This window comes from Brugia malayi, assembly GCF_000002995.4.
Source record: "Brugia malayi strain FR3 genome assembly, contig: Bm_v4_ChrX_scaffold_001, whole genome shotgun sequence".
Lineage (NCBI taxonomy): Eukaryota > Metazoa > Nematoda > Chromadorea > Rhabditida > Onchocercidae > Brugia > Brugia malayi.
The window spans coordinates 16,443,531-16,471,043 of NW_025062479.1; the positions used below are offsets into that span (position 1 = coordinate 16,443,531).

Sequence of the window (27,513 nt, forward strand, 5' to 3'; positions counted from 1 at the left end):
AAAAATCCATATATCAATGAAGTACTACATTAAATTCAAAAGATTCAGACTGCTACAAGAAAAATACTGAAAAAGAAATATATGGAACGATTTAAGACACAATTCACTGGTATCAGAACAAACAAGTTACCCTACAAAATGAAATAAATATACAACCAACACAGAAAAGAGTCGCCATAAAGCAAAATGGCAACCCGTAAAAACTAAGAAATCCAGAGATACTCCATCGCCCTTCATTTCTTAACATCGCACTTCATCAAACAAATGTGCAGTTTCCCTGCATTTTCAAACACTTTTTCCGAAATAAGTGACGAAGTAAACATTCAAAACTTTGTTTAAAATCAGAAATTTTTTTTTTTCACATTACTTGTGTATGGAAATGTAAAAAAGGACATTAATGATAAACCTTGGAAAAATGGACTTCTGAATCTTCCAAAAAATGGACTTCCCACAACTAGAAGAAATCTGGGAGACTAAATAATGAATAACCTTATAATTTTTGAGAAGCACTTATTTTCATTAACACATTTTGGAAAGTGAGGGCTGGAGATTCGTTGACTTGTAACACTTTAAATGAAGTTGATAAGTCACTAAAACAGAGAACTGTTCAATATATTTCAGCTGTATTTGTTTTTTCCCCATTAGAAATATATGCATAAACCACCCCTCCCCCCCCCCCCCCCCCCCCCCCCCCAGAATTATATTTTATTCTGAAATAGGGAAACAGTAAGAATATCGGGAATAACTGTGGGAGATCATTTCATTGTCACCAGAAGTATATCATAATGAATTCAACGAGATCTCCAACAAAGTAGATGTCAAAACAAATGAACCCAGTGTAAAGCAGATCACGAGGATCATAAAATCAGTTCCACTGTAATCCAATAGAAATTGATAGAAGGCAGAAAAATTGAAAAAATTCTTAAATGTTGCTTAAATATAACGCCAGAAGTACAATTTCAAGTAATTCTAAAGGCAGTGCACACACTGAACAAATAAAGGGCCTAAATGACCGGTACGAAAAAAGAAACAGACAACAAAACTGCCATAAACTTTACGCAGTAATTAATTAGCAGTGGTCAGTAATGATTTACAAGATTACAGTTAAAGAACAAGTCTATTTCCACCAATACTAGTATTTTAACATAACTAATATAATATAAAATGACACCACCAAAAAATACATGCACATTTTTAAGCAACACTACAAAAGAAAAAACAGTTTTAGGAGCTTGCTTCTCAGCACTTATAAAATTCATATTACCAAAAGTCACAGAAAGAAATTCGATCTGAAACCATGTGGTCAATATTAATCAGCTATCACTCTCATTAAATCATCTCTACAACTCTCAAAGTTATCCGCAGATACTCTAGTTTACAACTGCTTTTTGGAATTTTATTTAAACAGTAGTGCCTCAAAAAAACAAATGTAAAAAGACCCTTTTCAGACCATCCATTAATCCGTGAATATTGCAAGTACAAAGCTTAAGTATCCATTGATATTTGTATATATGGACGCTTCATCACTCGATTCCTGGTAGGTGCATCGTTCTGTGTTTCATTTGCAGCACTCAATGCTACCGAAGATGAGACGGAATTCCTGAATGCATCACAACGAACGTACAACAGCATGTACGCCTGTGTATTGTGCAGTTCAGATAGAGAAACTCTGTGACGCTAGAAAAGCAAGTGTTTAAAATCATTATGTCACGGTGACAAAAAAAAAGTTCGTCGGAATGACTGTCATTCTAATTTAACATCACTAAGTGCAAAAATACTGGAGGAAAGTTTTAAAATCTACAAAACTAAACATATCAGAATGCACGTCAGATACAGTGCTCATATTCCAAAAAATTTTTTTTTGCTTAATATTCCAAAACAAATATACTTGCTATTATTAAACACTAACAGACAAATCAGTAAAGTGATCTGCGGTAAATATTTTAAGCTTCATTCCACATTTTCTGAAAACTTAAAAACGATCACTCTAACGTACACGACATTACGCTGAAGCGACTCAATGAAAAACCAAAAACGGAGATGTAGATAAGTAGGATAGTTACGTAAATGTTATATGCAGCTAATTTCTTTTTTACTTCAGTCAAATTCCATATTTCTCAGCAAATAAACTAAATGTCGATTGCATAGAAATTTTATGCAAATGTCGATTACAAAAAACAATATTTATACACTATATACCTGTTCATCATCGAACATATAATAACTTCTACCATCAAAACCTCTTACAACAGCAATATAATGACCATGTTCCACTGCATTACCCATATGTTGAACAATACCAGTAAGTTCGTAAACATGTGATTCTCCTCCACGATGAATATATTGTTCGAGATCCAGCCTCAACTAAAAAATACTAGCAACAATAAATGCAATTTTTTTATATAAAATTTTATATAAATTTTATGTTTTTTTTTTATTTTATATAAAATGAGGGGCATTATGCAGTGATCAACGAATTACAGCAATCTTGAACTAAAAGGCGAGTAGATTCAAAGGAAGACTGTATCAGAAGCACAATGCAGTCATTTGAAGACATACTATAGGCCAATGAATGTTTATGGTATAACGCAAGACAAGTTTTTTTGAAACAACATACATTGAAATTAACATGAACGCCTATTTTTCCACCAAACGAATTGAACCGTTTTATCTGGATAAGTAAAAGGTTCGGTGCACGCAGAATACGTGAACTACGTTGAATTTGCGTCGTCCTCTTACAGCTGCAGATTTCATGATTATAGAACATATCTCTTAATTCCGGGACACTTATTCCTTCTCTTTGATCACTTTTCCGACTCCCTAACTACTCCATTAAGGTACTCACACCAATTAAAATTCAAATATCATCTCTTGATTTTAAACTAATCTTTGCGCTTTTTTTGTCCCCTCACTTAACTTATTCTTTCAAGTTATATTTCAAGAATTTGTCAGTCCAATTCTTGAGCCAAAAACAAAAGATACTTAGTGCATTTAAAACTGTTCAACACTTCGCTGCCAAAATAATCGTCGAGCAAATCCTCCAAAGTTATCCGCCTATCATAACCTGTTTTCTTTATGCCAAGGTTAAGCTCCCGAAAGCGCTCGTAATTTATTAGTATTGCGGAACAAGCCGAACACTGAATTTGATTTCGTAATGTCCCGACAAAAAGTTGTTCCACTGGTGTTGAAAAGCGTGGTCCACTAAAAAAATAAAAACAAGCCTAGTTTTCAAGGAATAAGAATAATCTCTAATTTCAGCTAAATCAAAGTTTTTCTGGCTTTTTATATTCTAAAAGATATTCTCATGCAATAACAACACAAAAAGTACTTCAATGGATCTGAGAAATTACGATCAGAAGAGGACATTCCATTCCGTGCTTCTGAATCGAGAGCATCCAGTATGTGATTCAGAGCTTCATGAGCATCTTCCTGTGCACCTAACAGGTGAGATGGAAATGCCTCTGGAAAACGGTGGGTAACTTATAACAAATCAACACATTTCTAAAACCTTATTTATAAAAGCATATTTTGATTTATAAAGTATAATTCACAATACGTTAAACAAGAGATAATCCTACTTTCTAGAATGAAACTAATCCAAGCTGGTTTGAATGGTTGTCTGCTCGACATTGAATACCTTATAAATCTCGCCAGACCACAAGCGACACAATCCTTCACACCTGCAATTTAAATTTAGCACAAAAAACGATCAGACAGAACATGAAATATAGCAGTGAAACAAGAAAGTTAGCTTACAAGAAAATAAGGGGAGATGCTCGCCAAGATATCGTGCAAACGGAATGCAGTGCAAAATAATCTGAAGAACAGCGTTTAAAAAGCAGTCGTTGGAATAGTTACAAAGTCCAACACCAACATTACGACCATCCGGATTCTGAAAATAAAATAACAGAAGTTTCAGAAAATTCAAAGCAATGAAATCACTTCAAAATTAATGGATATACAAATATTCTGAACACTATCTTGAAAATAAATCGAAACAGACCAGAACACGGCTGCCTTCCCATGTTGCATAAAATACTGTACGACTATTTGCAGGGAATCTGGTTTCCAATTCGCTGCTTTCTGGTATCAATCGTTTCCCTTCAGCTTTACCGTTCAGAATTCTATTACCCTGAAAAACATAAATGAAAGAGTACAAGAATTTCGCCACCGTTGAAGAATCAGAAACAGACTTTTCGATCATAACGGAGTGTTATTCAATCCAGCTAACCATATGACACACTACTCCTTTATCCCTAAACTTTTTCTCCGAAGCCTTGGATTTTCCTGAATGAAAACTTAAGTACTGCAAAAGGAAATGGACTTTGAGATAATAAACTTCTTTTCCTAATGAAAATCCTTCCAAAAGTTATCCCCCTATTCTACTTTTTTAAAGTGAGGTACGCTAAAAAGCATAGCAACTAAAGAAAAAGCATGAAGCAGAACTGAAATAACGTCTAAAAATTAATACAGTCAAAGTCAACCTGAGATTCCATTTTTCTGGTGGAAGTGTGACTAGTATTTATGTCCATACGCCGTTTTACTGCACCATTTAGTAGGATCTTCGATCCCGATGTAAAACATTTAGACGTTGATGGTCTGTTATCATCATAGCCATTATGATTTGCAAGATCCAGGTGAGAGTTAATGCGAACTGGCGGAGAACTGAAACAAACAGAACAAACAGTTTGTAAGACTTCATTTTTGTTCTGAAAAAGCATAAAAATTTTTATAAGTTCTGTATTTCAGAGAAAGAATATACGACCATAACCAAGAAACTCCTACTTTTTTTATCAGCACACTGACAAAATTCATTTGTTAGAACTTAAAAAACCATACTTAAGTCGTCTAACATTATTTGTGCCATGGAGCATGTCTCGAGCAAAATACTTCGTGAGTTTTGTCGATCCAACATTCGCTTGGATAGAATTTGCATTGTTCAGATGTTTTCCTGCACTTTTATGTGGAGTGTCCGAGACAGCATGACTTTTTGGCGATTGATTATTAAGATTAATAACTGCTGATAACGTACTAACAGTACTGCTCACACTTGAGCTACGCGCTGACGATGTGGATGAATTATTTTTTAACCGCTTGGCGCTAAAAAAGATCTTATTTGCTATATAAGCTGCATGTCTTTTTTTATCTGATAGTTTCCTTATTTTTTAAGTAGTAAAATAGATAGGTTCATGATGTTTCGAAAATATATTCCCATTGCGTGTTTAAAATGATTTAAAACAACAAATCATGCCAGGTAAAATCTGCTGACATGCTTATGAAATTAGAATTCAAACTTCTCGACATCTGCATCGGATTTTCAGACACTTTAAAAAACTGCATTACTGTGATGCTCAACTAATCAAAAGACACTTGCTATGGTGATGAATAATAAAACAGGTCAAAGAAAAGTCGATAAATTAATCCGATTATAAAAATTCATCAGTCTGTCATACTGGAATGTCAGTTCTGTTTATTTCCCAGACAGTGGGCTGGGAAGCTTCTAATGCATAGTTCAACATCAAACTGTATTGACATATCAGTATCAAATCAGCGGCACTTTTCAACTTCTCCTTTTTCCGTGTAACACCCGTTTTCTACGACAAAAAGTTCATGACATGTTATAAATGTATGCAAAAGAAACGATAAAGAAGAAACCATCGAGCTGGAGGTGAACGTGGTGATGACGAACTATCTCGATAATTCGTTTGAATCATACGTAGTCCTGTAGAGTCAAATGACGGTGGTGCATGATTTGAGGTTGACCCTAAACACAGTGTCTCGGCAATTAATTTTAAAACTTTTAGTGTCATTAACTTTATTTACACTGAATCGATAACTAACTCTACATTTGTATAACACATAATAAATTCATATTCCGTCTATGAATTTTAAGATAAAATTAGAAGTTATAGCCCAATAAAATCATTAGCCTTCTTGAACTGATTTTCAAATGAAAGGGCATAGTAAATGTGATTTTCTGTTAGGAAATTCAAAACAGACCAGAATTAGCACTGGCAGCCATTTCGTATCCACGTTCACGTTCAACAATTTCGCATGTTCTTGACGTGCTTTGTCCTGAATTAGACACCGACGAATTTAGTACAGTGCAATTCTTCGCAGCAGATCGCATCATTGATTGTTTTTCAGAATCAAGACTTTGACTATAATAAATTTCATTTATCAAACTTTATGTGGAGAAAAACCGAGAGAGAGAAAAAAAAAAAACATTACAATAACAACTTATGTACATATTAAGATAATATCTGACCTTCTCATATGCAAAGGGAGTAAAACAAGAACAGAAAAAATGAAAAAAGAAAAAAAAAGCGAAAGAGTGTCAACACAAAAGAGTGGAATGAAATATACCTCTAAAAGAAAAAATTGCCAATTAGTTCAGAAATCTTTGTGAAATTTCATTGTTAAAATGCAGTTATCCCATTATAATTACTATATCAATAACAATAATTCACTGAAGATACCCCAGTGATGGTTATCACTACTCCTTTCGGTTCCCTTTTTTGTATTTGTCGGTCTTTTCATAGCTCAACCCTGCTTCGTACTAACTCATCTATTGAACAACTACAAACAATGCTAGTTTTAGGAAAGGCTTTCACGTAACTTTATTCAAACTTCTCAATAGATCCAACCGTTCACTTTTTCTTTTTCCCTTCTCTCTCACTCCTTTTCACTCATTCTCATTGAGATGAACAACACAGAGAACGCGCATCCTGAAGAATAAAAACAGTGACTATTTCATTTGGAACATACTGTCTCTCTTTCTCCTCTTCGCTGTGTGCAAACTAAACAGTTTGTTTCTAGGTGACTATATTAGTTTTCTTAAAATATAAGGATTCATTTAAGGAACCATTCTGTCTTATATTTTCACCTTTTCAGTAACTGAACATTGTGTGAAGTACTAGACCTATTAGAACCATATGTTTTTGTATCAAAGTTTTTAAATCATGACCTGGTCATCGAAACTATCCTATATGGAATATGTTAAGAAATGGAATAATACCTTGATTTAGCAAATGGAATATATGCTTGAATCAATGCAGTGGGATCAATTTGCGCCATGAAACGATAGAAAAGCCAACAACGATTGATGCCATAAAGAAATCTGTCACTTTAAGCACCCACCACAACACTACTGCATAAACAATTGCTGTCGCTTGCTTTTGTCATAATACCTGCATTACTGATTAGGGTTGCTAGAGATAAATAGAATTCTCGCACAATAAGTACAACTACAAGGTCTCAAACAAAAGTTCCTGGATATTTGTTTGTGGCGTCATTTTTCCATTTATTCCTTGACGGTTATCAAAGGATCGGGATTCTTCGGTATTTTCATTAGCATCAAGTATGCTAATTTCCAAACTTCTGGAAATCGTTTAATTAAGCTACTTAAAGGATCCAAAGACTTTACTTTCAAGTTCAATTGGCATATTATTTTTTATGATAAAATGTTTAAGAGACAAAACCATTAATTAAGCAAGTAAAGAAACCTGTGAAATTATCCACCTAGCAAGTAGAAACGTGAATTATTTCCTATTAAATAACATGACGGAAATGAAATGACTCCGTGACACTTCTTGCACATACACAAGCGAAACTTAGGAATAAAAATTTACATATCATGCAGCAAAGCTAAAAGTATTAATTAGCCTACGTCTCTTCCAAGGCTTCATGTTGCTCTTGCAACTAGCAATATATGTACACGCCCAATAGAAACAAAGAGTTGTGTAAAGCACGTCACGGAAAAAGGTAAGAACACGCCCACACCCGTCTCAACTCCTGCCGCTAACCGCCGAAATAAGCGGGTTATCAAATGTTTTCGCTTCAAAACCTTTCTCTCTCGGATGATGATTGCTACTTAAGCACAATGTTCATATCAATTCCAATGCTAAACGGGATTGCTAATCAGCTAATCTCACTCCCTCATAACTGTGCCGTGTAACGTAACTCCGAAATTAGTGTTATTTACACGTGCTATAACGCTGCAATAGTAGCCCTTCGTAGCGCATATGCGAAGCCACGCGACGTGTCGCGTTGCGGATGGCGCTGCGCATCTGTGGGTGTGATAGCCGAGAGTTGGTGTGACAAGGAGAGGAGATGAGTTTGACAAATGCATAATTGTGGTAGGTCTGACAGATGCATAAATTGACGTCCCTATAACACTGAATTGAATTTGCAGTGGTTTTAGCGTCCTGTGCAGTTAATTTTACCGAATTTCTGAAAATTCAATCAAGAAAAAAAATAGTCACAGTGATATACACAGCATGGCACCAGAAATCTCAGAATACAATGTGCTAGCATAAGCACCGGTGGATGCAAGAATGTGCTGGAATACTAGTTGTACTGTAAAAATTGGTTATGCCGAAGAAGTGTAGATCAAAAGGGAATTGGAACTTAACTTTTCAATAGCATTATGCATTATGCAGTCGAGAAATACGGCACAAAGTCCCAAAGAAAATTTTGATTTTGGCAATGAAAATTATCGGCTTGAAATAGGGCAGACATAAAACGATAAGAATTTTTATCAAGCGATACGAAAGGATAAGAGTCACTCCTGAAAGTCAGGATCGCTTTAATGACTGGCATCTCAAATCTCCCAGAAAAAAATGAAAGAAATGATACCATCCTCCTCAGGATAAATTTGATGAATGTATGAATCCTGAACACTTCGTTCTCCAAATGACATTTACATAAATTCTTTTCCGAATTACTGAATTAATTCCTTGAATAGATTTATAATTAAGAAATGAAAGGAGACGAAAAATTCCTTTATTTCCTTCTTTCGGCATTTAATTCATTAATCTGGAAGGTATACCAAATATACAATTCGCACAATGAATAAGACAGTGACACTGTAAAAAATGTTAGGAAGTGCTTCATTAATTCATAAAGTAAGAGATTCCTACAGTGAGAAATGAAAATGCTGGAGGAAATAGTTAGACATGTCAGTTGTCCAAAATATTGGAGGCATACGAATTGTTTGCACTTTTAAGAAAGTGCGAGATTCCTATTATAAAGAATGAAATGTTGAAGATAACCAGATATGAAATTCGAAAAGGTTAAATAAAAACATGAGCTTGATTTTCTATTTTCTTTAATTTTCCAATTGTGAACCGCCGCATCACTCACTTTCACATTTCATCAAAAAGAAAAGTTGAAGCGTGAGATCAAATCAGAAATTATGGGTTCTGAATCCATTACCTTTCAGAAGTATCTGAGAAGACAAGAGATTGGAATAATTAAGAAATAAGATATTGGAAGTCAAATAATGCGAAATTATGAGATCATGAAAATAAAACGCCACGTCTAAGAAATCAGTTAATTATTATTCTTATGCAAAGATATTCTCTTTGGCTCCTATTATAATAACGCTAGAGCGTCAGAATTAATTGCAATTTCTCCTTTTTGAATATACTGAGTTGAATTTTTCATAACCTGAAATGATATGAATTTCAAACTTGATATTTCGCATATAACCAAATCTAACTGTATACCAAGGCAACCAGTAAATTATAATTAAAACAGTCAAGTCACATAAACTCAAGTAATTCTTGAAAAAGTCACCAGAAATAATTTAATAGAACTTAATCGCCATAATAATTCGTAAAGGATAATCAAATAAATTTTAACAGATTGAATACTTTACTTATAATTGTTACTTGTCATTCTTAAGTAAAGAATCTTCAATGCTTAGATACATCAAGTGCATATAATAACCTGATCTAATCGATACAGATAATTCACCATCACACCATAACTACTTTCCATTCCCTTTGTTGTTGTATCAGCTTTCCAATTTACAGCATAAATTTCTGCGCCATTTCGCAAATGAAAATTTTCTAAAATAAATGAAGAATATCTATAAAATCTGAAAACCCAAACAGATTAAAATCTTAATTTAAATTAAACTGCTTCCATGAAATAAAACAGTTTGAATTTTTAATTACAAATATAAAAAGATAAATAATTGGAAAAGTGAAAGTAAAGCCTAGTCAGTCTCAAACATAGTAACAGTACGCTGACTGTGAAATCCATTCTTATGCAAGATAAAAAGGATTTCTAAGACAGATAAAAAGGTGTGACAGTCAATAAAACTAGTGAATTACTAACTTGAAAAAGATGAGTAATAAAGTGAAAAGAGAATAATTAACAAAAGTTAATTCGCATCTCACCATTCACGAGTACATCAACGTAAAATAGTAGAAGGTTATTTATCAGTAATTACATCGCATCTAATTCTTCATAATAAAGGAACTAATACCATACATGCAGTAATAGTAAACTACCAACCAACGGGATCAAAAGCACGTCCTGTAGCAGAATGTTTTGCTTCCAGCAAATACCGAACCGCTAAATGCATAATAATCTCGAAAATTTTTTCATATCTGCAAATATATTTCAATATTTGGTGAAAAGGAATATTCTGGCATACCATATTAGGAGAGAGTTATTCAACTAATTCTCTCTATAAAGCAACAAAATTTCATTTTTACCAAATTTAAGAAGCCTGTATTGGTTAATAACTCCATCAATATCATCTCTCAACTCAATAACAGAAAGATAAAAGATATGTACCAAACCGAAAATTTTCCTATTCACCTATCTCGAGCTCGTATCTTCTACTTAAGACACTGCTTTCACTCCTTGCAAACAACACCACTGCGGTGACCAATCCTTCAAATTCTTTTTTTTTTTTTTCTAAACCACCATTATTCGAAAAGAAAATTAGCATACTTGCTAGCATTAACTCTGTTCAAATGATCCAAAAGAAACAATCGTACGAGCTCGACTATTCTAATGTCGCCTTCAAAGAATTCATTTTCCTCACAAATTTCCAATAATCTTTCATCAATCACATCTACTGAAATATTTTGAAGATAAAAAATGAAAAATAATAACTAGTGGTGTCATTCCTATAGATCCAGTTAATCTCACATATTCATTTTTAAAAATTTTTTTAATGTTTTTTTTTTAATTCAAAAACTTTTTTCTTTTTTTTTTTTTTTTTTTTTTTTTTAAATCTGCTCGCCACATGTCAGCGACATATTAAACGCTGTGGCGCTGAAGCGGGAATTTGATATCACATGCCTACCACCGTAGATCACATCCAGTAACATCCGATTTCATTGAAAAATCCAAACCGGTATGATTTGAAATCATCAAAACCTCGTGACCATTCAGAGAAATACACGAGGTATCGCTAAATTAATTGATATGAAGAAGAAAGTCATTACTTTAACTTTCCCGATATATTAGGAATATTTGAAATTAATTATTCTTGCAATACTATTGTTTTCAATCTCATGTTAAGACTTTTAACCTCACATTAAAGAAACGTTTTACCAGATGGTGCTGCACATTTAAGGGATCGTAAAAGCCAGCTACGAAAATACGGCATAGGTGATAAAGTTGCAAATACGCGTATGTGCGGGTTGGTGTTTGAAATCTCTGCAATTACCCGCTTTATCAACATATTACCCAGATCGATACCACGCAAACCTGTAATTATTATAGCTGATTTGAACATGAATCGTGAATATTATTTATAATTAAAATACGACGGTGCTTTGAGATCCCAGATATATTTCTGAGATGAATAACAACATCCTCCCATCCCTTTTGAAAAGTCAATGTTACCATCACTACGGGACATGAAGCAATTGGCACAGCAGTTGTTAAATAAGTAGTCATTAATTGAAACATAGCCAAACCCACAAAACATCTGCCAGTATCTTACCATAAAAGTATAATGTTCAGTTTTAAAGATTAAAAAGAATGCAAGAAATAGCAGGTAAAGATATTCTAATTAAAAAACTCATATTAAGTGTATTCTGAAAATGATATGAAGATAGCAAAACCTGCTTGTGTTGATGATATCGAATAAAAGATCGCTGTATCACTTACATTTTCATCCTCAAATATATCGGCGTCATTCATTATATCCTGAAAGTTGACAGAATTACAATTTTGTTATAGAATAAATAGATCTATAGAAAAATATATATTTGATTTCAATAAGTTATTTTAATGCGTGGCCATTTCTACCACCATCACTGTCAAATACGATATAAGAAAACTATAAGGAAACAGTTTCATAATTTCCTTTAAATACTGCTAAGAAATTCATATGCGAATTCTGAAAGATACTGTCATCTGAATGTGGTCATATCCATCTTCACTGATCTTGAAGATTCCTCAAGAAACTTAACTAATAAACGACGAAACATGTAAAATGACAATTGTATTTAGCGAATTTAACTTAAAGACTATAATTTAGCAGAAAATCCGACTAACTTCAAGATTTTTGGCAATCTTTTTCATAAATGCGGCATAAACAACAACCAACGGTTCACGAGCCATTGCTTCATGCATAAACACAAAGCAACGTCGATTAGGACCAAGGCGTCGTTTCATATCTATCAAACCGGTTATTGGATGCACAGCTTCATATTTCATAACCTAAGAGAAAGAAAACTGATGAATAATTGTGTAGCTCACTGATTCTGGATAACCTAAAAATGTCGCGAAATTACATGTGTAGTTACATTTGAAAACCAAGAAATTAAATTTCAAACCTTACTCAGAGAATAAAAATTTACAGATCTAACCACTCGTCAATAATAGTATGACAGAAATTTCTCTTAAATCCTGAAAATAAAAAATTACAAATGTAATTAGACTAACTTTATCAAGAATGTCACCCGGTGATTCAATCGTCAGTTGTTGCAAACGCAAATTACTTTGACAAAACCAAAGCGTCAGTAATTCACGAAAACAATTTTCGACCGGTCGTAACGCTGCACTATCAGTTCGCGTCAAATCCGAAGAACAGAGCATTCCCTGAAATTCAAAAGTGAAATAATCTCTAAACAAAGATTCCAATTCCAATTCATATCATATTGTCCTTATGATAAAGATAACTTTCTTTTATTAGTAATCTAATTTCTACCTGTACAGAGAAATAAGATTTAACAAAATTTTTGTATTGAAAAGTGTAATGACTGTACACACCAAAAGATCAGCACGCATCGAACATATCCTTTCCACACCGCCTGTCATGTTGCCAATAGATTGGAAAAGTCGAAAATAATGTGGACGTGATGCTGAAGCAACATTCATAAATGCTTGTTCATTCTGAAAATGGATGAATTTTAATTAATTTAAAAGAAAAAAAAAAGAAATATTTATGTTCCAGAAATGTATATTCTCATAGCAACATACCTGTATATTGATTTTTACTAAATATTTCAGAATCCGTATCCCACTAATACAATACCATTTATCTTTTAGCTTACAGTCATTTGACCATAAATTTTCCTTGATGCATTTGTATTCTAATGCTGAATTAATGAGAATGAACTGCAAACTTTATGGTAGAGTTCAATGGATCGTTTAAGTATTGCATGATCTACACCAAAATTCTGCGAAAGTTCAACCAAAATAGAACGTCGGTATAACATCGATGATGCAAAATACTTTTCGACTAGCTGTTCTCCAGCATCCTGTAAAATAATGTAAATCTGTAAAGCAGAAGGCATTAGAGCCAAATTGTTAAAAATAATCAGTACTTCAATCGGAAGAAATGTGAATCTCTTTCGAGTTTTTACATATAGTCGTATTCCCCTAATAAATGTATCAAGCTAACTGATAAAGATGGAACAATATAGTTTCTAAATTTCAGACTTATGAAATAACGTAGCTGTATAACATTCTTACCGGAGTTCTCCTGCCATGGGAATCTCTTCTTACAAAACAAAAGTACTTACACGCCATTGGTCGGATGATGAATAAGACGTAAGTTTGCTATATATATCTCTGACAGTCGTTGAATTAGCTTGATACCCTTTGGCTGTTACACGATAATGAGGACCGAAAGTAACTGCGAACAATTTTCTTGTAATAGCATTCCTCTGCCCTATCAGAAATAATAAATTAGGTGTAAATGATCGACTAAACATTACAAGCCTGAAATGATACATTTTAAATTACTCCGCTATCCGTCATAAAATAACTATATATTTGCGATTAATTCTGTTTTCATGCTAATTCGGACTGATAATAATTCAACGAAATCAATCCTGATCATATTTATGGATAATCATTTATTATTTAGATGACACACGAGAAAACTATGAAATTTAAAGATGAAGTCGTAACGTCTTTTAGTGACCCTAATTGTTTCCGTGATTATCTCCATCCTTATAATCACTCCAGCCGTAAAATACAGAGATTGGTGTGGAGAAACAATAATAGTCTTATTTTAAATTACTCATGCAGAAGCGCTGTCATTTGTTCAACAGTGCGATTGGATACATTTCGACTAAATATTAATCTGTGAAAAAATATATAATTAAAATAAGTGATCAAATTGAATAACTTCAGTTAGGTAAGTGATAAATCTCGGACTTCAGTTACGGAAAGGCCAATTATTAAAGCAATTTTTTTATTAAGGAAAATAGAAGAATAATTAAAACGTGGCATCCTGTCTCTTGCGAATGTGAAGAGAACGTTTTAGACTTTCGTGCACAGTAACGATTAAGCTGATAAATCATTCCACGATTAAGCTCATAAAATCATTCCATTTAGTAACATGTTAACTTTAATCAACATTCGAACATCATGTTCCACATTTCACATCACGCATAACGAAGAATGTATTAGTAATTGAATATTTAATGAAAACATAAATCTAAGACATGAGTTGTACATGAGGATCTTTAGCAATGAGAAAAATACCCAACATAATAGCATAAGTTAGCCGGCAAAAGGCTCACAATATTGACCGTCAAAACCCTAAATGAATACTACAACATAAAATTCATTATAAAGTAGGATCTACCTTTTTTTTTTTTTTTTCAAATAAGTAGATATCTCCAATATTTCCCTTAGGCTTTAAATCTCAAATTTCTTTCTGAGAAACTTTGGGTTCTTTTCATACATCAAAACATGAGTTTAAATTAAAAATTCGTCCTAAAATCAACAAAATAAACATGAATAACAGTAAACACAAAACAAATTATAGAAATCCAAAAATTCAATGATTCAGATCAGGTATATGCGCAACTTTTCGAGGTTCACGTGTACCTGATATAACTGATTTTATTTCACCAAAAGAACATGGTATCATTCGTTCACCCAAATCACCAATACCGCTCACAACACCCAATTCATCTTCTACGGTACTGAGTAAATATGAATGCTGATTATCACCGAAGCCAATAACACGTGCCAGGATGACATCACCGGGATGTATACATTGCTCTAGTTTTACCTGCAAAAATATATTAGGTCCTATTTAAGGAATCATCGAGATTACTACAGCAGATAGTTTTGTTTCTTCCTAATATTAATCGCTATTCGGTTTAATCCGCTCATTATTTAAAGTTGTAATTAACCTGTATGCAACAATCTTTTCCTAGGTTATTTGGAAGTTTCTGAAAGTGTGAAAACAACAAAATATACATAAGTTCATCCAAAAATGAAAGCAATAGTATATCTATCATTGACATATATACATAAAGTTCAATAATTTAATTCAGCTGAAAAAAATCACTTTTTCTTTCTCGATAGGCATTATATCTTCTTTCCTCAATACTCCATTAAATTCGTGAGATAAAACAGAACACTCCACGCAGTGTATCGTACACTTGGCAAACCTCTGACCAATATTTTGCACCTAAAATAAGCTAACTACATCAATCTTGCCTATATCCAAATCAAAAACAAAAGCTTAGTATGCTAAATTGGTCTATATAGCGTTCTTTATCAACACTTTAAAGAGCTTAGTATCTTGAAAAATAATAGAAAAAAGAAATTATAAAAAAAAGCTTGATATAGAAAATGTTCAATCCGATAATACATTAAGGCAGGTTTTATGTTCACTTAGAATTGTAAATTTTTAAATTTCTTTTGTTTCGTTTTTTCAGTTTTAGGATTTCTAGCTTTTTCGGCAACCACGTAGAGATGAGCATTAAGCAAAATAAACCTTTGCAGTTACAATACACCCCACGTATGGCATGACATGTCGTTTCTCTTTTTCCGATTCTCGTCGCACTTCCACTATTTTTGTTTCTTTGTCACGCTATAAATTAGACTGCAGGAATAAAAGTATTAGTACTTCAATTCCTGTTCTATTCAACATCTTCCAAACTCCCAACTTTAAAAAAAAAAAAAAAAAAAAAAAAAACAGGTAATAATAAATGAAAGCATTTGCGTTCCCCACATGTCTCCAAGTGACGAATTTCTCTCAAGTTGAAACTTTTTTCCCGAAAAGAAACCCTTCCATCTGTCCTCACATAAATTCTGCAAAATGAAAAGTAAAGACACTCTACAAGATTTAGGATTTTCGAAGGTACTAAACCGTCTACAATTTCGAGAAATACATTTAAACCTGTCAAATAATACAAGCAGTGTGTTATCCTTTTTTCCATTCTTATCAGTGAAAGTGATAATTACCATTTAATTCTGAAGATGAATAATCTATAATATAACTTATAATTTACATGAGATAGAAAAACTTACCTCGACAGTTGTATACATATGCATGGTACCAGCTAGTGATGCATAAATATGTCCGAACAATTCGTAGGTACCGATACCTGCCTTCAACTGTTCACTAATAGGAAAGAGCCGATCACCTGGTATCACATACTTGCTGCATCCTTCACCTCTGAAAAATGCATTGCTGCCGCTGCTGCTACTGTTGCTTGTATTCATCTGAAACGTTCATCCTATACATCTACGGACATATCAGAAATTGATTAGGGATTGGAAGAACACGAAGTTGATTTAGAAAGATGCTGGAGATAATAAAGTGATGTTCAGTAATCCAATTTTGGATAACTGAAAAATTTTAGTATAAAAATTCATAACGAAATTTGAAATGAATTTCAAAAGTATTGTGAATGGAGAAATTTGTACTAAAAAGCAAATTGGCTTTTTAGTACAAATTTTTCTTATATTTAATAAGGACATCAAAAGTTGACAAACTGAGAAGCATTATTTCACATTAAGGAAAATTGAAAATTTCACCGATTATATATGAAATGAAAAGTGAAAAGAAACAAATGTGTGTCGACGTTGTTAGATAAAAAAGTGAGAAACTGCCTGCAATTACACTGCATAATGGTAGCATAATTTATAAACAAAGAAAATAACAAAAAAAAGCGGTGACAACTAATACGATTTCAAAACAAAGTATTCCCAGAGATCAAAAAGATTCAGCCATGAAGAGTAGAGTCAAGAAGCAGATCACGAAATTCATGAACTGTTGGTTTGATTGGATCATGTTGCATTGGATTACTCCTTGGACTGCGGTCGGTGATGTTATTTTGGATTGAGGCCAAGAGGTGTTCGTTGATGGGGTCACGTGGGTCAGGTTATCTTGGGTGTGTAATTATATCTGACGTTGTAGAAATTAACGAAAGATAAAATCTTACTGTTGATATCTTTGAAAGGTGATGGGGATTGTATGGCTATACATATAAATGCAATCAGTATTTTTCAGTAACCAACAAAATATGTCGTCTACTTCCCTTCACCCAGTGTGATGATTCTAATTTGCAATTTTTGGAATTAAGAAAATACTTTAATTGCAGTGCTTGCAGTTTTATGTCATATCATCACGAATTTCGCCATGGACGAATTGGATTGGTGGATGTGAAACAACATGAAACAATATTACCCTTGAAAGTAAAGCTCATACTGGATTTCATATTTTTTAAAATTTTTAAAAATGGATAGTAAATTGAGTAAAAACAATTTCACTGAAATTATTCCAGTTAATACTGCTTACCAAAATATAAATAGATCCTGCTTATTAATTCATGTTTTTGGCTATTTTCCTCCTCCAGATCATTTCTGGAAAATATGATTTTCTTCCGAATAAGATTTGATAACTTTTATAAAGATGAATTCTAGTATCTTCAAGATTTGTATATTCATAATCGCCTACTAACAAATGTTACCTGATTTCCTTATTCTTTCGCAGATGTTAATCTTATCACGTATCAGTGGATTATAGATTACAGTTGGATGTGATGCACTATCATTGCCACCGCCTCCACCGCCACCACCACCTCTGCCATTATCAACGTTTTCAATTCTACCTGAACCTCCGCCGTTACAGCTAACAACAAATAATAATACACTTATAACAGGTGGTTTCATTCATAATGCTTACACGGAAGTATATATTTCATTGCCTTAGTAGAGTCGGTTGTCTTTTCCAATTTTTTTATATACATTATTTAATTTATTTTGGACAAATGCGGTTACTGGTTTAATTCGTTCGATTTTTAAAAGTCATTATTTGATTGATTTATCTTGGCTTTGCTAAATTGTTATATAATCATCTCCTAACTGCAAGGAAATACATCACTATCGATATAGCGAAGGATGGTATTTGGAAAAGTAGATAGAAAACAGTTCTACTTGTTAGTAGTCAAAAATTTTCCGAAGTGTGGAATCACTAGTGGATTGGATGACCAATATGCTATCAGTTTCTCTCAATATCCGGTGCTGGTTGTTGCATCGCATCATCCCATTTTGTCGAATCGACAAAAATAGATTTTAATAGTTTTTGTAGGTTCTTACTGGCCGGGTACACAACAATTTTACGAGCCGGTAACTACTGCAATGAGTGAAAGTTAGTTTACTTTGTGATGTGTACCTTCAGATTTGTACTTTTTTATATTGAGCATCATATATTATTAGCATAAATAACTTTCATTCCATAGTAATTCCATAATTTACTTGATTTCCTTAACTTATTTGACGTGATATTCTTATCATTTCATGCCCTATACTCATATTTACATCTCTTAGTTTAAGTAAAGAAGCAGGAAATTAAGTACTTTTTTGCTCATTTGAAACAAAGCTTTGTTAGCGAACGAAAAGTATGCTGTTCGTTACTCCTGTGTTGTGTCTTTATACATGTATGAATACCAGGTGAACCATTACACGCATCTAATGTGGGTGTGTTGCGCAATAATTTCATTAACCGAATAACACAAACACATTCCGAACCGCGAACTTATATTCGTTTAATTGATTCACCGCCACCACCACCTGAGGTAAAATTTTCCACTGCTTCTTCACTGTTCGATCTGAGCTAAATATCGTTTGTGTGGCAAAGTATCTTATAATTTCCATAGGAATTATATAACTTCTTGTCCAGAAAATTTCTTTTAATCTTTTAACCTCTATTTCTTTTAACCGCCATATTTTTAGTTTGGTATGCCAGTAAAGCAAATCGCTGAGACGTTGCAGATCACTAGCTTTAACACAGGTTTATAGGCAGTTTTTTTTTTTTTTTTTTTTTTTTTTTTTTTTTAGAAACTTAAATTAGCTGAAATGGACATGGTATATGTATTAGAAAAAAAAAATCGATTTCTAAATCTTGCATTGCATGACAGTTATTTACAGAGAATGATATTCAGCGTGCTGAAAAAGGTATCCTTCAGAATGTTCAACAGGTTAGATTTCTTTTTTATGAGAACTAAGGAGCTTTTCGCCTCAACATTTCTTATACCAAATTATAAATCTAGTGTGTATATTTGCTTTCTACAGCTGTTTGGAAACTAGTGATATTGATAAGTGATTTAAGATGAATTGTATAAATGCATCGTTTTTTTTTTTTTTTTTAACCTCTTTTAATGCTAAAAAAATGCTCAGTGAAAATGTGAATAGTTGATTGTAGAATTCTGACAAAAAGTGCAGAGAAAATGGAATGATATTTTTATTTACAAATCGACTTTTTTCATTACTGCATTACAGGCAATTCAGTCAGATGGTTTGATTGAACAGAACACGAAGTTTTCTACTGGTTAATTACATTTTTCCAGTTCACATTTGTACTGTATGTTTTTAGAAGGGAAAGGATGGGATAAGGGAACGAGCAAAATAAATACTACTGATTCTTTGGATCATAGATCTGATTGATTATGCCTAGTGAAATTCAGAACTTGAAAAAGAAGCAACTGCGAATGAAAACTGCCTTACCACACGATCGCAATTCAAAGGGAAGGTATTTAAATTTCCGGAGAACTGTGGTCGCCCACAATCTTCAGGAGGACGTACATTCCCGTTGAAAGTGCGAAGTGACGATATAAATTATGATAGCAGCGATTACAATGAATCTCAAACTGAAAAAGTACTCAGTTTTTAAAAACTGCCTTATTACAAGAATGCAGTTTTTTATATAGTTCTATAAGTAATGCATAAGATTATACCAGTCTGTGATATGGTGCTTGGATTTTTTTTTTTTTTTTTTTCATTTTCCGGTTCGTTGGTCTTTGTTTCTGTTATTTACCTCCAAGAATAGTTTGCAAGTACTGGATGAGAAATTTTTGTTTCACTAATGGAGACTATTTGAATTAACAGCACTCAAATGTTGTAAATAATCCATATTCCTTTTCAGGATTCTCATCGCAACAGTCCTGATCCACTGTTGAAATTTGCGTCTTTGAAACGTTCATTACCCATAGATCAGGCTCCAGCTGTTATTCGTACTGCTACCAAAATTGTGCGTAAAGTTGCTTATCCTGCGCAGAAGATTCTGACTTCAAATCTCGTCATCAGTAATGAAGTTTCCTGTATGTTTGTGAACTGTTTGTTACCTTTTATAGATTGTACTTCTCTGTATGTATACTTAATAAGGTGATTTTCGGTTAAGTTGTTTTGTTTTAGCTAGTCCTGTAGTTTCTGCTCATTCGAATGCGTTACCTGTAGTACCAAAGACAGCAAAACCAGTGAAACGTATATTTTCCAATGGGACAATGTCAAAGAACGGTATGTCGTGGAGAAGACGATTAACAAATGAAGGTTTGGAAGTTGAGGATGAAGTGCCTGTAAGGTTTCTTCTTGTTAAAGATGTACATTATAAAATGCATGTATTAAGATAAAAAATAAATAAAGATATAAGGATTATAAAAAAAAAAAACACTTGAAATAGTTTTTGTTATTTAGTTCTTGTAATCATCTATTATTTTAGTTCATATATTCATGAAAGCCTGTTTTAGCAGACTGCTTCGGTGCATAATATTGCATTTAATGGACAAAGGATAAACCGTCGACTTCGTAGGATTAGAGGTGAAAACAAAAATATTCTTAACATAATTCCATTTTAATGTGAAATATAAATTAGTCTACATTTTCTTTAAACCAGATTTTTTTTCTATTACTAGTTTAGTATTAATATTTTTAACTGTAATTTTTAAAGATAAGCTGTATACGGAGACATCTCACGAATGTTTTGAATTCGCGGAACATCGTCATTGCCTAGCTGATGTCTTTTGTCCGTTTGATCATGACGGTGACTCAACCCACAGAATGACGAAGATTTGTAGCAAGTAGGGTTTCTTTTTTCTTTAATTTAGATGAATTATACTTAGAGATTTTAATTTATTTGTTTTGATGAAGAGTAAGATAAGCATCGTGTATTAATTTCAGATTAATGTTGGGTTTGTGTCGAGGTCACTGTAAGCAGGCTCATTGCCTTTCTTCACATCAGATGCCAGTTTGTGATTATTTTTTGCGCCTTACTTGTTCCAATGAACATTGTCAATATTTGCATGTTAAGCATGCAGTTGGCAGTAAACCATGTGAAGATTTCAATCGAGGAATTTGTAAAAAAAGCTCAGGCGTATGTTATTTAAATTTATCATCTTGCAATTATAGGAACTGTACACTATCGTTATTTAAAGAATTGATTCAGTTTGAATCTTACAAATTCTATTTCTTCTTTAAATCCTTTGAAGTTTTATTTTTAATTTATGAAGTTGCAAACATTTTATGACATTGGAAAGTTTTTCTTGAATTGTGGACCTGTATGGCGATGACGCAAACTTCACATTGAGAATGCAAGTTAATTTGTCAATTCCGTCGGTTGAATTCACATGCATTCTTTGAAAGATGCCTAATCTTCTTTCTGAGCCATAACACTATGCATGAACTAAACGAGATATGGGTTGGTGGGAAAGGAAATGATTGATGTGAGGTCTGTAAGGGTTTCACTAATTTTGTGCTATCTATTTGATAATTTATTGCAGAACTGGTGCCAAAATTCACTTTTTTTGAATTAAATTTCAGTGTTCGTTTCCTCATCGTTACTACTATTCGGTGATTAAAAAGAAGTGTGACGGACTTGATATGTCTAACGTATCCCAACTGTCTTTACGTCATAACGAAGCAGTTAAGAGGTTTCTGCTATTTTTCTGCTTATATTAAGTTGCGTGTAAGCAAAGCTTTGAATTTTTGTCCAATCTTTGGACTTTCATGAGTTTGTTCAAGTAACGTAATGATTAAAAAATAACGTAAAACATTTTCTAATGTTCCATTATGTATTTATTATTAAAAGTGCTTCTTAGTTGTCTTGTCCTTTCATGAATACATTAAGATTCTTTCTTCATTAGCAAGTGATTTAAATTGAAAAGGAAGTTTTTGATTAATGAGTGGTAATATACAGCGAAGGAAGCGATGATGAAGGATGCAATGTAAATAAGAAGTGTACATTACAATGGATATTATGAAGTAAGTTGTAGTTTTTTCTTTTTTTAAAGAAAAATAGCTTTTGCATGATTAATGTAAAGTGGCTTTTCATTCTTGCATATTTTCTTCATGATTTGGAAATCATATTTTCCACTTTTCTGACAGGTATAATTGAATTTTTCTTCAGAAAATTGCTGTTATCAGAATCGTATTTATTGAAAATTTTTATTATCTTATAATGCTTGTTTGATTATCTAATTTAAGTTATTTTAATTGGCAACCAAGGACTTATATTTTTCGAAATACCCGTGTTGTATTTATTAAAATTTTTATTCGATAAATAGTATTTCAGGAAAGAATTAGAACTTCTTCCGTTCATTCGGTAAATTTCAGTTTATAAATATTTTTTAGTGGTATGTCAATTTTTCACTGTTTTTTTTTTTTTTTCTAGCCTCGATACAAATTTCTACTCTAGCAAAGGCTTAAGATATTTCAAATCACAGTATTCAAATTTTTGTTTTAAATTCATGTAGCCATTTGACTTTCAGCTTATTATTGGCTTGCTCTGTGTTAATAACGTATATTTTATTTCTTTTCATTAAAATTTTTTCTATAATATTCCGAGACAGTGAAACTGCCTTTAATTTTAAAAGTATATGTGTGGACTAGTTGACAGTGAAACTGCCTTTAATTTTAAAAGTATATGTGTGGACTAGTTGACAGTGAAATATCACTCTACATAGGGGAATTGCTTTGAGCCAAGTAAACTAAGCAGTTAATTACGAATGATGGGTATTTAATAAATGACAGTTATTTTTTGATAATAGTTTCTTTTTGATAATAGTTGAAAAGAATCCTCATTCTGGTAAGTTTAAAATGGGTGTGCTCGGCTACGTTAGTCTTTTAATAGTATAGAGAGCAGTGTTTTAAGAGTGAGAGATATTGGTGATGAAATAATTAAGTTGTAAAGTTGGGGTTTTTAGTGCCAAGGTATCCATTACACTTCTTACAATCGAGACCTTCTGCTGAAAACCGGATGAATGTTGGATAATGATTTTTAATGTATTATCCCTGAAATTTATGTCTGTTAATTCAGAGTTAGTTGATGGAACAATGGTTTTGCTTTGTTTTTCTCGTTTCAGGGTTTTTCGGAAGCATAATTAATTTTCGGTGAATTATTATCCATGTGGTACGAGCGAAGCCAGCATAACATCGTAGTTCGGTAAGCTAGTGAGATTATGTTTCTGGTTGGTGGTGCTTATAGAGGTGATATATATACATATATATATATATATATATGTTTTGAATGCAGGAAACTTTCTCCTCTTATTCTTTCATTAGTGCCACATAGTAATGTGAAGAAAAAATATTGAAAATGTATGGTTTTGAAATTGCTTAGTATGAATGAAAATAGAAATTGTGTAAAAACGTGTTCTTTTTTGCATCGTACATGATTGATTTACATACAGTCTATATTTTTTACTCTATCTCCTTACCCTTCCACATTGCTGTGGGCAAATACAATGAAAGAACATCACCGTGGTTCGCGCATCACCCTATCATCTCATTTAAGGATTCATTAAGACGGCAACCAGCGATAAAAGGTAAATGAGCCAGGTGATATTCAACGTGTATGCTTAATCGTATTGTGTACATTCATTATCGTTTAGCACGGTAAAGGGAAAGAAGATATGGGCTTGACTGTCAGCATTATCATTAACTTTATCAATGTTTCTGAGAGATAGAGATACTTTCATGTTTTTTGCTGCTGAAGGATGGCTGTATCAGTTCATCTTTTCCAGAATTTTAAGTATTATATTCTTCGGACATAGTTGGAAATGCCCATGAGTGAATAGAGATGATATTTACAAATAGTATATCTGTTACTGCCTAAGATAAAAAATCTAAAAAGATAAGCAACTTATGCTTGCATTACGAAACGACCTTGAGCTGAAAAGTTTTCTTTTTTTCGGTAAGTACCGGGCAATTGCCCTGTAGTGCTAGTCGCTGAAACACATGCAAAAAGAACGACAGTTGTTAGGGATTTATTTCTGGGATACGGTTGCTGTTGAGAATCATAAAAACAATGTTGCTGGGATTTGTGGAAGAAAACTTTTTTGTTTTGGGACATTTCGCAATCGCTCATCTTTCCCACTTTTAAACTAATCTCATTCTCGGTAGAAAAGGTCGGTCACATAGATGTTCTCAGAGTTTTTAAATATCTGGAAGGTACCTGCAGGATCTTATGAAATGTACTATGTATCTAAAGATGCTATATAGTATCCATGGTCAAAATGGCATATATAATTACATATCAAATTACAATTCCGGTTACTTGGCGTTAGCACGATATGGCGTATAGTATTTGGTCATTTCTTACATTTCTAATGAATTTGTATGAAGAGTATTTTGGAACATTTTAACGATTAAAAATTTGGTAAAAAGGAATTAAAGGCACAAAACCTTACAAAATTTCTCTGATAAATTATCATTTTTTAGTAGCGGTGAAAATGAGTAAAATATGTGATAATTCACTTTAGAAACTGGACAATTTTTTGCTATGCGGGAAAGGTATGCATCGGAAGTGATCAATTTCTGTCATGAATTATAAAAGAATTACGTCAGAAGCAGCAGTATCTCAATAGATTGATATGGCTGATGCTCGGGAGAAGCGGAGAGTTGGATAATCATTGTAAGACGGATAAAAATTAGGAAACCAGAACAATGCTTCAAGTGAAATCTATAATTTACTCAATCTTTATTGTACCTTACTAGTATTTCTACACTGACTAGTATTTCTATAAATAAAACTTATGTTTTCATTAATATTTTCTCATTATTAAGTGGTAATAAGAAATATGCCGACTAAGTGAAAATATTTTGTTGAAATTGGGTAATTCATTTAGAAAAACGGATGAATAATTTTGTTAAAACATACTAGAAGAAGGAATCAAATATTAGAATATGGAATTTCTCCGATTGTTGTTAAAATTTCTTCACTTTTGAACACTTCTATATTTTGGTTAGTAATTTAATGGATGTGTCTAAATAAAAAAAAAAAGTTAAACAAACGGAAGAGCAGACAGAGGCGGAGTTTTCATCGAGAAATGGCTCTCTTTTTCAAAGGCTAACTTATGAATAAGGATGATAAAAGGTATAAGCTGAGCTTACAAGATAGTTTCAAACATACCGGACGTAACGTTCGGAAAGCTACATAAGGATGCAGAAGTACGATGGCAAGATGCTGCGGATTCTGGTACTATTCTTCAGTCTTTCTTCACTGCTTCCTTCTTTCATCAATGGTTCGTTGTTTTATCAGTGGTTATCACTTGTTTAACATTTCTTCACCACCCTTTCCCCTTTTCTTATTCTGATTATCATTTTTATCATTGTCATTTATATCTTTATTGTTAATCGTACAACTGTTATTAAGTACTGTTATTGCTTTAAGCAAATATTCGCTACTAGCACTGTTATCATTACAACTATCATTTTTGTTATAAATATAATCATTCCAAATATTATGTCAATTATAAATACCGTATGCTTGCAATAATTATAGCAAATACTTTCTTTAGAGGTAATTATGGCTTTTAAAATGGATACTACGCTATTTTATCAGAAAGGCAAAACAATCCCAGAAGTTCGATATATTACTTCGGAAATATTTTGGAATAAATACCCTCCGAATATTACAAACATAAATTTTCAAAATTATGGTGTACTTGAGCCAGGATTTAGTTATCTATTACATAATGGAACTATTATTTAAACCAATAATCAATAGAGATAAGAAGGATAAACCTATTTCTTCTAAAAATTATGAAATAGAGCACACTTTTTTTTACAATGACATGATCGTTGTGAACTAATAATAATGTTATTTAGAGTTGTCATGTTTATTAATTAAATGATGAATAAAATACATAACAGAGCAAAAAAGAAATAAATTGGGAAAAAATATTTTTGGGAATTTGAAAGAAATTTTAATTCTTTTACTTCACTTAGAAATGGCTAGTTTTAAGCGCTGCTAGTTCCAATTCATCGCACATTAAGTTTGAAACAACTGCTGTTGAATATCCATGAAAAAAAGAAGCTAAGCATTTTGCTGAAATTAAAAAAGCAATACAACAAAAAGACAGATGTGCAGATTTTCTAGGTGATTACAATTGAAAGATTAATTTATTTACATACTTAATAGCCTAGGCTTAAACTAAACTTTAAAAAAATCAAATTACAATCTTGCCGAGTTAATTAATATCTTAAATAAACTCATGTTCATTATCTTTACAATAACTATCGTCGCATGACTAATAAAATGAGAGAACTTTGAGCAACAACTGCATAATAAGTTCATTAAGAGTCAATTAAGCTTAATTAATGGAAGGATTCTATAATTTTTATAAACCGTAATAAATTCTAGCAATCCCCGATTTATATTTTTTTTTTTTTTTTTTTGAAGTATAATTTAAATTTCAAAAACTACAATTCCGTCCGAGAAGGAAAATTTTGAACAAGCAAAATCAGTAAAAATTTATTTCGATATTTGCAAGATATATAAAAATCGAATTTATATGTTATCAGGATTATTTATTGAATTCTAAAATTTATTCTTTTCTTCAAAAAAGGAAAAAATTCACTTTTTTTTAATCCTAAATAGTTATAATTTAGTTGTATCGTTCATCTATTGAATGTTTTTCTAAAAATGAAACAAAATTTAATGGAATATTTTTAATTTATGTTACACTGTTGAAAATGTGATAGCCATAAATTCGTCACTTTTTCTTTTCATTTCTTCCTTCAAATAAACAGCTGACCGATTAACGATGTATGATTTCAAAATAAAGGAAAGAGCTTTCACTATCATGTTTTACTATTGTAGTGAAATTTAATTAGAAAAATGTTTTTTGATCATTTTTTGCAAAAAAAATTTTTTTTTTTTGCACTATTTTCAAGATTAACAACAATGAAATACGGTAACTGTGTAGGATACGGTAAATATTACAAGGA

At 32.4% G+C, this 27,513-nt stretch overlaps 5 protein-coding genes across 7 annotated transcripts; 2 read left to right on the plus strand and 3 right to left on the minus strand.

The window, feature by feature from the left end:
* Positions 1–1,485: 1,485 nt before the first annotated feature.
* Bm9294 lies at positions 1,486–7,077 on the minus strand (the record flags this gene model as incomplete). Of its 2 annotated transcripts, XM_001902157.1 has the most annotated exons (13): positions 1,486–1,677; positions 2,200–2,364; positions 2,618–2,741; positions 2,983–3,201; positions 3,329–3,461; positions 3,579–3,680; positions 3,757–3,892; positions 4,004–4,132; positions 4,485–4,665; positions 4,840–5,100; positions 5,656–5,764; positions 6,001–6,161; positions 7,019–7,077. In XM_001902157.1, the coding sequence occupies 13 exons, from the start codon at positions 7,075–7,077 to the stop codon at positions 1,486–1,488; spliced, it is 1,971 nt and encodes a 656-aa protein (XP_001902192.1). The 2 variants fall into 2 exon arrangements, with proteins under 2 accessions (XP_001902192.1, XP_042931015.1); XM_043075081.1 differs by lacking the exon at positions 7,019–7,077 and having other exon boundaries at positions 6,001–6,133.
* Positions 7,078–9,375: 2,298 nt separating this feature from the next.
* Positions 9,376–13,973, minus strand: Bma-mlcd-1 (putative malonyl-CoA decarboxylase; the record flags this gene model as incomplete). The annotated part of the gene is made up of 11 exons (XM_001902158.1): positions 9,376–9,450; positions 9,733–9,854; positions 10,306–10,400; positions 10,750–10,876; positions 11,359–11,514; positions 11,874–11,958; positions 12,310–12,474; positions 12,700–12,855; positions 13,027–13,149; positions 13,383–13,517; positions 13,782–13,973. 11 exons carry the CDS (start codon positions 13,971–13,973, stop codon positions 9,376–9,378), a joined length of 1,431 nt encoding a protein of 476 aa, XP_001902193.1.
* A 1,076-nt stretch (positions 13,974–15,049) lies between these two features.
* On the minus strand, positions 15,050–16,731 carry Bma-exos-1 (the record flags this gene model as incomplete). 2 transcript variants are annotated; one of them, XM_001902159.1, is made up of 4 exons in its annotated part: positions 15,050–15,286; positions 15,569–15,691; positions 16,001–16,096; positions 16,537–16,731. In XM_001902159.1, 4 exons carry the CDS (start codon positions 16,729–16,731, stop codon positions 15,050–15,052), a joined length of 651 nt encoding a protein of 216 aa, XP_001902194.1. The 2 variants fall into 2 exon arrangements, with proteins under 2 accessions (XP_001902194.1, XP_042931016.1); XM_043075082.1 differs by having other exon boundaries at positions 16,537–16,560.
* A 642-nt stretch (positions 16,732–17,373) lies between these two features.
* Bm9295 (zinc finger, putative) lies at positions 17,374–22,544 on the plus strand (the record flags this gene model as incomplete). The annotated part of the gene is made up of 16 exons (XM_043075083.1): positions 17,374–17,392; positions 17,522–17,706; positions 18,038–18,173; positions 18,602–18,661; positions 18,964–19,088; positions 19,246–19,303; positions 19,441–19,490; positions 19,792–19,840; positions 19,977–20,167; positions 20,435–20,609; positions 20,704–20,864; positions 21,036–21,105; positions 21,236–21,365; positions 21,466–21,658; positions 22,105–22,214; positions 22,481–22,544. The coding sequence occupies 16 exons, from the start codon at positions 17,374–17,376 to the stop codon at positions 22,542–22,544; spliced, it is 1,776 nt and encodes a 591-aa protein (XP_042931017.1).
* A 1,409-nt stretch (positions 22,545–23,953) lies between these two features.
* Bm14162 (Uncharacterized protein) lies at positions 23,954–25,114 on the plus strand (the record flags this gene model as incomplete). The annotated part of the gene is made up of 2 exons (XM_043075084.1): positions 23,954–24,107; positions 25,044–25,114. 2 exons carry the CDS (start codon positions 23,954–23,956, stop codon positions 25,112–25,114), a joined length of 225 nt encoding a protein of 74 aa, XP_042931018.1.
* Positions 25,115–27,513: the final 2,399 nt, after the last annotated feature.